The sequence below is a fragment of the Polypterus senegalus genome, chromosome 1 (genome assembly GCF_016835505.1).
Source record: "Polypterus senegalus isolate Bchr_013 chromosome 1, ASM1683550v1, whole genome shotgun sequence".
Taxonomy (NCBI): Eukaryota; Metazoa; Chordata; class Cladistia; order Polypteriformes; family Polypteridae; genus Polypterus; species Polypterus senegalus.
In genome coordinates, this window is record NC_053154.1 from 62,029,538 (window position 1) to 62,043,384 (window position 13,847).

The window sequence follows — 13,847 nt, forward strand, 5'->3', positions numbered from 1 at the left end:
TTTCTGATGTAACTAAAACCTGGAGTCCTGCTGATATCCCATTTGTAAATGAGAAGGAAATGGCAAACTTCACCTAGACAGTTACCAAATTAATAGTTAAGCACACAAAATCCTGAATCTGTGAGAAAACAAAGCTAATTTATTCGCCACCCATAGCATGTATATAACTTTGATATTGTTGTCTTCTAGTCTTTAGCTAAACTAACATTCATATAACATGAGCTGTGTGTGCTAAATCTGTGAAACAGATAATGCAATGTGAGAGAGGTGACAATGTATGTGACTCTCAAGCTCAATGAAGAAAACTTCATGTGTCAGACTGTAAGGTCTTTTTTGCATATATGCTCAACTAAAGTAGTATTCAGAATAATAATGAAATGAAACTATACAAAAGCAAACAGTTTTTTGAGCTTACTGTCTCCGAGTTGAATGAATCTGAGTTCTGGGTTTTGAAAAGGTTGTTTATTCTTCAGGTAGTCTGCTAGATTTTTAGATCTAATTTTCTCTTGAAGGCACTCTTTTTATTACGGGCCTATGCATAAAGTACAGGGATTTGACTGGTTTTTAGGAAGAGCAAATAGCAGACTATGCAAATAACAAAAATAAATTTACTCACAGTAATAACTGGCATGTTTTATATTAATGAATAGGCTGGGCACATCCTATATGTATTTTTTGGGCTGTGGAAGGGAGAGTATTGTTCACATGATCCATAATACATGGCATTTTACTTTGTAATATACTTTTAAGTAATGAAGACTATAGTTTGAACTGAGAAGGATACCATTGTAAGCTCAGATGGTGTCTATAGAGAAGCCATAGTACAATCATCTTATTTCAGAGAGCTGAGAGAAATTGAGCTTGGGTGTGCAAAAGCAATGCAAACACTGAATACTGTCATTAGTGAACATGGTGCCATTTACAAAACAGATTACTTACTTTATTTATGGGTCAACAGCCATTTTTTTCTTTTTTTCTTTTGTATTCATCTGTAGCAAGACTGAAATAGAGAGAAAGGTACAGCAAAGATATTCTGTAGCTCAACTGACTAAGATAGCTGCACTCTAAATTCAGTGGTTTGAATTCTGCTTCAAGTGAGGACATGTAACTAACAGAGGTCCTACCAAGTTAAATTCTTACTGTTGACATTTGGGGGCTTGTGAGGGATTTGTAAAGATAGGGAAGGGCAGGTGTAGTGAGGCTGAAATACTGAAAACAGAAGACACCCTCACATCCAGAAGCCCATCTGGTCACTAGAAATGGGGGTTCCCCTTTGGCTGAAATGTCTAAAAATGGTTGTGCTCTGTGCTCTGATTCCAGCAGCTCTGAGTGAAGAATAATGTCATATGAGCAAATTTCTCAGTGTGTGACACCATTCATACAACCATCTTTGCTGTGATTAATGTTGCAGCAGACCAGAACCTACTCTGTCAGCACTGAGCACAAGAAAGGAAACAACCTTGAACAGGACACCAGTCTGTCTCAGCATACAAGTCTCACTCATGTAAGGACAGTTTAGAGTGTCTGCTTAACACACATGCCCTTGGGATGTGAGAGAAAATTTGGACAAGTGGGATAAGATTTCTTTTTTAATTTTTCATTCCTATGGGAATGAATGGGTGAGCAGAGATTTACTCCACCTAGTTGAAGAAACTGAGGTCTGCAGATTTCAAACTAAAGGCTCCACCTGTGCCTATTTTAAATTAGGGGGCTGTATGTGCGTCAACTGAAATGCAAAAATGTGTACGTGCCTCGAAAGAGTTACCCACTAAAATGGCAAGAACATATCATTTTTGATATATCTCTGCAAAAAAAAATTAATGTGACCATACATAGGATATGAATATTTTAGTAAACAACCCTTTGCTTTAGGTGTGAACTATTATTGATATGAAATATTTGAATTGTATACAACATGTTTTGATTTCAAATCAAGTGCAAATAAAGTGCAAATCAAGTGCGGAGGCTTCCTTTGACAAAGCACACTGTTGAGGATAACAGTTTGTAACCATGTTCACAATCCTTTAACTTCTAAAAACTTAATATCTGAATTAAACTGAAGTGATAATATGGTCCTACTGTATGTAATAACATACAAAACTGGAAAATTTATTTCTTTATGAACCTATAAGGCTCATATCAGTGTAATCTTGTTTCCTGCAGCCAGTTCAAGGATTTGACTATGCTAAGCAACATCTTGGGCAACAAGGAGGTGAAGAAGACACAATTCCAGTGACACAAGAGACAGTAATCTTACCACTGCCTGTGAGGGATATGCCCCTGTCCCAGGACAGAGGTATTCTGAAAGATGGAAGCATTAGCAAAATAGCTATGTCCACTGAGCTTCGGAAAAGGTAAGATCTCAAAATAAAATGGTAATTTTATATTCTGTATTTTATGTTACACTTAGAATCCAACTGACATCTTTTTTTTCTTACTTGCATTTTAGCTCATCGCCATCAAGTGATCAGTATTTCATATCATCATCACTTAGTGATTAATATTTAGAATTTTACTCTTCAGTGATTATTAGTACTTAATACTCTTCAGTGGAGTACAGTGATCCCTCTCTATATCGCGCTTCAACTTTCGTGGCTTCACTCCATAGCAGATTTTAAATGTAAGCATATCTAAATATATATCACAGATTTTTCGCTGGTTCATGGATTTCTGCGGACAATGGGTCTTTTAATTTATGGTACATGCTTCCTCAGTTTGTTTTCCCAGTTGATTTCATACAAGGGACACTATTGGCGGATGGCTGAGAAGCTACCCAATCAGAGCACGTATTACGTATTAAATAAAACTCCTCAATGATATATGATATGCTTCCCTCACGGTGCTTCGCACACTTAAAAGCTCTAACAGCCCGTATTAACTTCTGATTGTTTGCTTTTCTCTGTCTCTCTCACTCTCTCTGACATTCTCTGCTCCTGACGGAGGGGGTGTGAATAGAGGTGCTGTTTGCACAGTGGCTGTTTGCTTAGAAGATACGGACGCTCCTCTAAAAAAGGCTGAAAGACTACCTTCACATTGATCCCTTCCTTGTGACCGCTTTATCGCGGTGCTTCCACTTAAAAGCCCAACAGCCCTATTGATTTTTGCTTGTTTACTTTTCTCTCTCTCTCTGACATTCTCTGCTCCTGACGGCACTCCTTTGAAGAAGAAGATATGTTTGCATTCTTTTAATTGTGAGAAAGAACTGCCATCTCTGTCTTGTCATGGAGAACAGTTTAAACTTTTGACTAAAGGGTGTTATTTCATGTCTAGAGAGCTCTAATAATGTTAAAAAAAACATATTTAGAAGGTCGTAAACAGGTTTTCTATGCTCTAACTGCAAAAATATTATATTTATAAATAAAGAATCCTACTTCACGGAAAAAATAATTTATTGCGGTAGAGTCTGGAACGGATTAACGATAAACGAGGGTTTACTGTATTTCACTTCTAATTAAGTTCTTCTTGCTCTATTACATAGTCCCTATAATCTTTAAGTGTGCAGTATCTTTCAATTGGTATTACTGTATATACTCATGTATAAGTCGGGTCTTGAAACCAGAAAAATCGATCATAAAATCAGACCCCGACTTATATGCCCGTTCAAAAATTCAACACATTTATTTTTTTTAATATCTTCTTGCCTCCTGCAATCTCACATCAGTTTCTCAGATGCATCGAATTTTGTTGTAGCAGCGCAGTTACCAATTTCTTTCGCTTCTTCAACCACATTTAATTTAAAACCAGCTTCATATTTTATCCATTGTAGATAAGGGATGTTCTTACGATAAAGGTGTATGAGGGTGTGAGATACAAAAAACACAAATTAGTGCAAACGTTGCTTCTGAATAGTTTGGATATTACCGTGTGGCACGATAGGAGCACCCGCTGATACAATGCATTTCTGCACCCACATAGAAAAAAAAAGGCAGTGTGCTCCGCGGCTACTCTCTCAGGTGGGCGTTAGCATATTATAATCCGTTGTGCCAATAGCGTGAGTTTTCCGTATTCGACTTATACGAGTGACATTATAAAATAACCGAAATTATGCTGTAAAATCAAATACTGACTTATCTGCAGAAGAACTTATCCGCAAGTATATACGGTAATTGTTTACAGTGATAACAAATATCTAATACTGATTAGGGCCATTCTTTGAGAATTCCAAGTTAAATGTGCTAAGCTTGCCATCTTAAAAACATTAATAAAATGTATTTTTTCAAATGCACTTACTGCACATACTGTATGTTCCAGTGATTCCCATTAACACAGAGTATTTACAAAATGCTCAGAATTACTTTCTTACTTCATTATTTTGTAGAAGTCAGATGTTAGATGCATTGCATTGTTTAGACATTTTTGTATGGTTTCAGATGTACAACACATGATTGTTTTTTTTTATTTTTGTGAAATTTAAGGCTGGCAAGTTATATATTGAGTACTATCACTAATTCTGATAATATGAACTTTGTTTGGTGGGCCAGATGTAAATCCTGTTAAAATGTTTCTCTTCAGTTCATTTCACATCAATGCATTTTTACATCACATACTGTACATCCATTTACAACTTCTACCTTCTACATATTTTAAATATAGTATAGCTAAATAATAAGCATTAAACAAAGATGATACAACATGCATAATCTATATGCAATATCCAAATAGAAATGAACAAATATTTCTATATGTACAGAGACTGCCCTTGGCCACTCAGCATCTTCCTGGATGCTTCAACAGTGCACCATGGTGCAGGAAAATGTCAATAACTCTTAAATTCAATCATGTTCTAATGTTAGGTCAGTGACTGATGATGACACATCAATTTTAGTGTCCTGTCCAAAGGCCTCAATGATAACCTTATAAATGGCAGTGATGTCAAGTTCCTTCACTGAACACTAAGGAAAGAAACAAATCTGTACAGCCCCAGTAACAGCCATTGACAATGATTGACACGTTTAGTAAAAAGCTGCCTCAGCAGCTGCTCTGACTAGTGTCTATTATCTTAACGTAAGGAGTCTTCATAGTTGAAGGCCATCACTAATATTGGCAGGCAGATAATTCTAGGCCTATATCTACTGGCCCAGCCTCCTACACTAGTTTGACTTGTGGTAAACAATGTGGTCAACCTGGTAAAGTACTGCACTTTAAAATCCATGGTTGCCTTATATTTACAACATTTGTGATATCATTGGTTACATTTCTTTTGGATTTCCAGTTGGAGCAGAGACAGGTCAAGTAACTTGCTTAGGGTCACAAAGTGTCAGAAGTAGGATCTGAACTCACAACCTCAGGGTTTGAAGTTTAAAGTCTTAACCACTACACCACACTACCTGCCTTCTAAATCCTCACTGCTGAGGAAGATGTGGTTATACAATAGTGGTGTGACTTGGGATGATTTTGGTTGCAAAAACTGTGCCACTGCAGAAATAAATTGTGAAACACTGCTCTAGACTATAGTATGTGGGTATTTTTTGGCAGGCTTAGTGAAATGACTCAGTTTAATCAGAAAGTAATTGAGAAATTTTCAGGCCTGAAGGAAAGGAGGGCAAAATGTATACTCAAGGAAATATAGGTATCCTGATCGTAAAGGCAGAATAAGATGTAGGTTGGACTTGTCCTGTGGGTGTAAGTACAAGGCAGGTTGAGGGTGAATTATGTTTTAAGATGTAGGGATATGTGGATCTTACAATGTAAATCTTTGCCCAGGTGAGGTAAGCCTGATAAACTTGCCAAGGACTGAGCAGACCAGCAGCAAGTGTAGAATAAAATTAGGGTGGGAATGATAAACTGGGGTGCAAGACTTGAGAAAAATCAGAGGACTAGTGATTTTATAATGTGAATTTATGGAATACAATGGAAATGGCCAAGGACTGGGCACTCTATTAGCAAAGGCAAAATAAGATTTGGATTGGACTTATGCTATGGATGTGTTATAGGACAGGAAGTGCATGTTATTGGAAGATTAAGGAGGTGGGGTTGTGGACATTATCGTGTGGGCTTTGGCAGAATGGGGAACTATCCAAATTGACAGAGGATTGGACAATTTAAAGACAGGTGTAGTATAAAATATGGGTGGAAGGTGTACCTGTTCCTTTCCACATCTATAGGACAAGTTATGGGAAGAATAAGGGGACTGTGGATGTCACAGACTGAAGTTTTGAAGCATAGTAGAAATGGGAAAGCTGCCATTAGATTGGATAGCATGGTGGAAAGTGTATAATACATTTTAGCCTGAATATATCCTATGGGTCTGGTATTGGACAGGCCAAGATATGCATTGACACTATGATGTGGAGTGACCAGATAGATAGATAGATAGATAGATAGATAGATAGATAGATAGATACTATATAATACATAGATGTGACAGGCATTAGATAATAGATAAGTGCTGCTTCTGTTTGTCACCCCAAAAGCTGCTCCCCCATCCAAATTGTTTTCACCAGCCACCACTTCTCATGCTAGAGAATGTTGACTGAATGATAAGTAGGCTGCAGAGATCTTTTTATATTAATGTGCCTCCTGTTCATGCAAATGTGCATTGTACAATACAAGTTTAATGGCATTATGGTTGCAGAGCTGTGCCATCACAGTTATTGCTTATTCTACTCATGTTTCTACATTAACTTCCATCGATCCATTTTCCAACCCGTTGAATCCGAACACAGGGTCTCGGGGGTCTGCTGGAGCCAATCCCAGCCAGCACAGGGTGCAAGACAGGGACCAATCCTGGGCAGGGCGCCAACCACCGCAGTTCTGCGTTAACTTAGATTTTTAAATAAAATTATTTTTAAATCAGTGCTGGCCTTGGTTCACTAAAAGAAGCACGTAAAGTCTCATGAAGTTATAACAAGATGGGAAAAATGCCCTTAAAATTATATATCTTTATTTTTGTCCTGAATCCTGAAATCAATCATTCTTAAAAAATGATGCCAGAAAGCGTTACAGTATATTTGCTGACTGGTAGCATGTCAGTGTTCTTTGCTCCTGTGTAAAGTACATGAAAACTGTAAAAGAGAACTGCCGATTTTTAATTTTGACATTGATCTTAAATGGAGAAATTGGAATATGTTTATGTCTACAACAAGAACATTTATTTATACAGCACATTTTCATACAAATAATGTAGCTCAAAGTGCTTTACATGATGAAGAAAGAGAAAAAAGACAAAGTAAAAATTAAAATCAGAGAACACTAATTAACATAGAATAAAAGTAAGGTCCGATGGCCAGAGAGGACAGAAAAAAAAAACTCCAGACGGCTGGAGAAAAAATAAAATCTGCAGGGGTTCCAGACCATGAGACCGCCCAACCCTCTCTAGGCATTCTACCTAACATAAATGATCAGTCCTCATTGTATTCAGAGTTCTCATGGAAGGACTTGATGATGACAGTCACGTGGACGTCTCGTCTTTAATCCATCAATGTATAGACATCACGGTGCTTTGATTAGGTGGTGGTGGCACAGATTGCCAACCCAGAAAACCAGAAAAAGAACAGAAGAAAGAGTAGGGGTTAGTACGGATTTTGGAACCACCATGTATGTTTATGTCTAGTATGTTTAGTATGTTTATGTCTAGCTCAAATGATTATTTGCTCAATTAGCCGCACCTCTGCAGGCTGTAGGGTAATATGTACCTTCCTCTCTTCAGGCTACATCAAAAATGTAAAAAATATGTTCAAATTCACTTCATTTCAGCCATTCCTTTAATCAGAACATAATACCTGCCTTGAACACATAATCATAAGGTGGCAGCATATACTCAGTGGTGCTTTGGCACCAGGGCAAAGCCATTTCAGCAACCTTTGTTCTTTTTTTTGGGTTAATAGTGTTTGGTGCCCCGTTTTAGTCAACAGTAAATGGCACTGTGCCAGTTTTGTTTCACATTTCCATTTAGTTTTAATCCATGTGCATGCACATAGCACATTCATCGGATTGGCTGGCCCAGCGTTGACTCAGCTGTAGAATGGCCAATAGGGGGAGGCAGCTTGATGGCCAAGGTCTCCAGGACTCTGAACAAATCTGAATCACATTATATGATATTATCTACTGTTGAATTCTGCTCTGTACGTGTAATATTATATTGTATTGAGGATTATTTGTGTTCTGTTCTGTGTATTGTACTATATTGTATTGACCCCCTTTTTTTGACACCCATTGCATGCCCAACCTACCTGGAAAGGGGTCTCTCTTTGAACTGCCTTTCCCAAGGTTTCTTCCATTTTTCCCCCTACAAGGGATTTTTCTTGTCTTCTTAGAGAGTCAATGCTGGGGGGATGTCAAAAGGCAGGGTCTGTTAAAGCCCATGACGGGACTTCTTGTGTTGTTTTGGGCTGTACAAAAATAAATTGTATTATATTGTATTGTATTGTATTTCTGGAAAGTGTAGCGGGGTAAGTCTTTTATTGCGGTCTTGGTGTGAAATTAGGAACATCACTTTCACTTTGAATTTGCAAACACTGTGCTCAGTCATGTAAAGTGACATGAGGTAATTGCAGGACACTGGGCTCTCGCCCAAGCTTGGTACTTGAGGTGGCCCTGTGGAGGCTTCGCCATCTGTCTTTCTACGTTTAATATTATAGATGATTAAAGTGAGAGGAAATCTGAAAACAGTACTGTTTAATAACATTAGATCAGAACTAATTGTTGAGTCAGTGAGATGATAGGAGGCAGTTTCATTTAACATTATTCTTATCTTGTTTTAACCTAAGGGTTTTTAACAAATAAATATATAACAAACAAATTCCAAGCACAGAGAAAGTTTTTTTCTGATTGTATCAAACAATGCATAAGGATTCCAAACTTAAAAAAACTATTTTTATTGGTAAGGGATAATGTTTAAGGCACTGTTTTGTTGTTGAATCACCCCATGATCTGTCACAATCATTATATTTTCACTGTGGTAATTGCTGGTGGCCAGCCATAAACCCACGAGGTCTGGATTACAAAGACCCTCAGAAGTAGCTCCTATTATATTGTGAGGTAATAGGAGAACTCCTATGCTTGTACATACTGGGACTACCTCTATGCACTGCAGGTGGAGCACTTCCTGGTGACATCAGATGAGCTTTCTCTCACTCAGGCCCCCCCCCCTTTTGTTCAGCACCACCACTCCTATAGTCCACCTGACCGCAGTGCAAGTCCTGCCAACTTCACCAAGTGTTTTGTAATGGTATTACAACACAATCTGTCCCAGTTCAGACATTTGCATAATGCCTCTTTAAGAGAATCTATAGTTCCCACCTGTTTCTGTACTAAAGGAAGTCTTACTGAATACTGACTGCTGGCAGTTCTAATGTGATGAAGTACTTCAAGAGACTGGCACATTAGGCGTAGTATTGCAGATAATTTAGACAGCCTCCTTTTTACTTATCACCACAGTTGGTCTACAGAGGATGCCATCATATCATCCTGGCTAATACAAACTGCTATGCCAGATTCTTGTTTTTATACTGAAAATCAACGTTTAACAGTGTTATTTCGTCATAGCTGACCACTACATTCCCAGACTTGGGAGCTAATGCCCCCCAATCCCTCTAATTGGATCTTCTCATTTGGTAGACCTTAGCATGTGCTGAATAGTAACTACAGTTTATCCACACTGAGTCTCAACACAAGAATTCTGCAAGGTAGAGTGCTGTGCCTCCTGTTGTACACTTTGTTCATCTATAACTGTATGGCCAAACATAGCTTAAACTCCATTAATGTATTTCTTAACAACAACCAACATTGTAGGCCGGATCACCAACACTGATGAAATGGCTTGGATAAAAGAGGTTTGTCCTTTGAAACTGTGGTGGCATCTCTCCCATAATGTTAGCAAAATGAAAGACCTATTCATACGCTTCAAAAAGTAGAAGGTGGATCATTCTCCCATTTATCATAACACCAGTAACAGCATACTGTACGATAATGTGCAGTGAATACACTTGACTTGACCATACTCTGTGCCCATACACATCCGCTGCCCACTGCCAACAGTTGATTCTACAATAAAATGAACTAAGAATAAAAAGAGTGATAATTCCAAAAGTCTTTGCTTTTAAAATAAAGCTGTAGTGTAGAGTTTCAGTGTAGTATATGTGTACCAAATTTCAGGCTACAGGTTATTTGATTTTTGACCTTGACCTTCCTGGATTGATCTTTGACCTTGTAGGTCAATCATCACCCCAAAAGCAGACACTTTGTAAATGTGTACCAAATTTCATGTCAATCGGTCAAACTGTTTGTGAGCTACAGGTGATTTAAAACCCTGGACAGACAAACGGACAGCCGTGGTACCGTATTATAGAAGAAGATCTGTGGTCACCATCTTCAATAAGTGTTTAGTTGACGCCAGTCCTTACTGGCTGTATAACTTCATTCTACAGCATCTGCTCAGCTGAGGATCACAAAGTACCACAGATGATGGTGATATCAACTCAGAATGTTACTGGTGCTTGGCTACCTTCTGTTCAGTGCATTTATAACATACCAGTAACAGCGCACTGCACGATAACATGCAGTGGATTTACGTGACTTGAGCATTCCTAGTTTTCATCCTCTTTCTCTGTACGTTTATCATTCATTTGCTCAGAGGTTGATGTGCTTGCTGCTTCCTGAGCAGCTCTTCTTTTCTCCATCCTAGTGGCCCACTTCTTCTCTACTTTCGTCGGCATCTTTTCATGTTAAAACTGATTAAGTCAGTGTTAGTGTTACAATTACTTACACGTTTTCCTTAATCTTTCACTTAAGCTGGCACTTAAGTCTTTAATCTGCCTCAAGAATAATTTAAGATATGAAGAGGCAGGGCAAGTGACGCTGAAGGTGGTAGGGATGAGAACGGTGCCCGTACGCTTGCACCACACGGCCACCCTGCTGGCCATTGCTGAGAGTAGGTTCTATAATAAAATAAAATAAAAATAAAAAGTGGAATAACCTTGGAGGTCAATCATCACCCCAAAAGTGGATAGTAGACATCACGTAGTATATGTGTACCAAATTTCAGGTCAGTAGGTGAAGCGGTTTGCGAGCTACAAGTGATTTAAAATCCTGGACAGACAAACGGACAGCCACGGTAGCTTATTATAGATGAAGATACTAATCTGGAAACAAATCAAAACAAATCATCCAAAACCTCAGCTACCCTACCCTGACACCTTTCTCACATCTCTGTTCTTGAAAAATGGTATGGGACCTCTAGAACTCACACCTCTAGATTCAATAAACACCGTTTTAGTCAGAGGTTACTAGACTACTTGACAGCTCTGTATTAATGTAGTAATCCTACCTGGTGTGTGTCTGATGTTGTGTTTACACATGACAATAAACTTGAAGCTGAAGGGGGGGAACTGGAGGCTAAACATTGGAGGCTACACACATGATGTTAGGTAAGGACTCTTCCTGAACTTCAGCTCCACGTGAATCACTCAGCAAAGCACCAACAGTAGATGAATAAAGCATATCACAAACTTGAAAAAAATGTTCATCATTAAAGCAAGGAACAGTGCCCATTAGCAAAATGTCAAAAAATGACCATAAAAATTCAATTTTAAAATACTGTAGAGAAAGCTGCCTGGATTTAAATTGTAAAATCAAAGGAGCATTTTTGGCACAACAAAGAAATTCAACAGAGTGTGTATGACAAATGTCCACTGTCCAGTTTGGAGATATCCAGAAGCAGCCAAGAGTATTGAAGTCGGGCAATTGAACAGTGAGAAAAGAGACTTGGGAAAGGCTTCTAAAGTATATTCACCATGTGTAGCTGTTGAGGAGGGCTAATTTCAGGGACTTCAGATTTTAGGAATATTTTAGAAAAAAAAAACATAGAAATTAGTTTCATTTATTGTAACATGTTTGTTGACTTCATAAAATTATTTAAATGCTTCAAAGTGAAGGGAACAAGTAGAGTTAAAAATCATTTCATAAATAAGTCAGCAAAAAATGGGGAGTTTTTTTTTCTGTCTAGCTCAACTGGAAATGTTGCTGACTTCAGTTCAGTAAGTGTGGATCACACACTGCATGTTAATAAAATCTACCCCTCTCAAAAGACTTTATTTTGATATCTTATTAACAGTTCCTTCACTTTCCTGCTATTCACCTTGATCAGCAGCAGCAGTTAATTTAAATAAACTGATTTAAAGGTCACCATCCTAAGGACATGCAGACAATAATTTTTGTATGTGAATGTATTTAAATTTACTTACTTGAAAAGCTGTAAAATATAATTGTGCTAGTGGAAGTAGCTCAGGCAGTAATAAAAACTATTCTTTTGCGCATTTTAATTTTCTTGCATTATGGGAGCTTAAATTGCTATATATATATATATTTTTTTTTTTGCCAAAAACACAGTATCTAAATGATAATTTCATTCTGTACATCCTCATAAATAAATTATTGATTAAAACAAGTAATCACCTCATTTGATGAGATTTGTGAGAGATGCAGTTTTATCCTAAGGTACAGGCATCAATCATTTATAATGATGTAGTTTTTGTTGGTGGTTGGTGAACACCATATTTCAAGGTGACTTACAAGAACAGGATACATTTATTTAGTTTTCATCTATTTTTTTCCAATATTGAAGAACTAGCTGATTAAGTGACTTGCTAAGGGTCATGTGGCAATTCGGGCATGAGACCTGTAATGGTAGGCATGTGGTTTAAAGTCCAGTGGATGAACGACAACATCACACTGCCTTCCTGCAACCATCAAATGACACATTTTCACAGAAATGGAGGAGTTTTTTTCACAAGTTAATTGATGCCAGGTACATTTCATGGGTGGCCTTTTTATGACGAATGCATCATAGCCTGTAAAGGGACATCCTTGCAAATGAGGCAAATACTTATACTGACAGCTGCACCGAGGTCTATTGCAAAAGAAATAGGTGCAATTAAGAATGTGTCCTGCAAAGGAGAAGCTAAATATTTGTTTTTATTACTTATTATTTGACTGATGCCTTTATCCAAAATGACTTACAACATCTGAGATACTATTGGTTATATTTCTTTTGTTTTTTCCAATTGAAGCACAGACAGTTAAATTGACATGCTCTTGGTCACACAGTGTCAATAGCAAGATTCAAACCCACAACTCAGGAGTTAAGGTCCAGAGCCTTAGCCACTATGTCACACTGCCTGATGTCATAGTAATCTTCATTTGTACTGTAAATTTTGAATGTCTTGTTTTGCAAAACTCATTTTTTAAGAAGTAAAACACCAAAATCAATTATACCTCCATAACTAAAACATTGAAGACCTCTCTACATCTATTTCTATTGTGGCTGACGGCTAGAAAGCAATTGGAAGCAGGGAAAAATGCTGGGATTCCACCCTGTTAACCCTGTTTAATTATAGAGAAAATAAAAAGTAAAAAAAATGGGTGTATTTAAAAAGACACTGACTTAAGGTCAGTCATGCAGGCTTTCTCACTCTCCGCTCTCTCTCTTTATGGTACGCGTATCTGCCACTTAGTAGACTCAGGTTCAGGACTGTTTAACAACATCACCTCTCTGTTCCGTCAATTTACATGGTGGATTGGCCAGAATGGGCTGGACTTGTTCTGGAAGGCACTGTCAGGCAGGGCTGGGCACTTTCTCTGGCCTATGGAGAAAGTGACAGTGCCCCCTCTCGTTGTGGAGTGGTATTGCTTACCTCAATTGAGCTTGTCTGGGGATTCATGAACAAGTATGCATGACAGTAGTTCATGTATATGGCATGCCAGGATGAATAGCTGTGTCCTCCTTATGTTCTGCTCAGGCTTGACATGTTGTATATCTCCCAATTCTTAATTATCTCCTTGCAACTTCTGGTGTTCTACATCTCTGTTTTATTATGTCTATACAGTCCATCATATGGCTTCTGGTTACG

General features: G+C 38.0%; 1 protein-coding gene across 2 annotated transcripts in view; it reads left to right on the top strand.

Annotated features, from left to right (window-relative positions):
* Positions 1-13,847, top strand: part of LOC120526604 (UPF0606 protein KIAA1549L-like) — a 339,744-nt gene that overhangs the window by 256,107 nt on the left and 69,790 nt on the right. For both annotated transcript variants that reach the window (XM_039749775.1, XM_039749769.1), the window contains exon 12: positions 2,164-2,354. In XM_039749775.1, the coding sequence (XP_039605709.1) occupies positions 2,164-2,354 (191 nt within the window). The remainder of the gene's footprint in view (positions 1-2,163; positions 2,355-13,847) is intronic.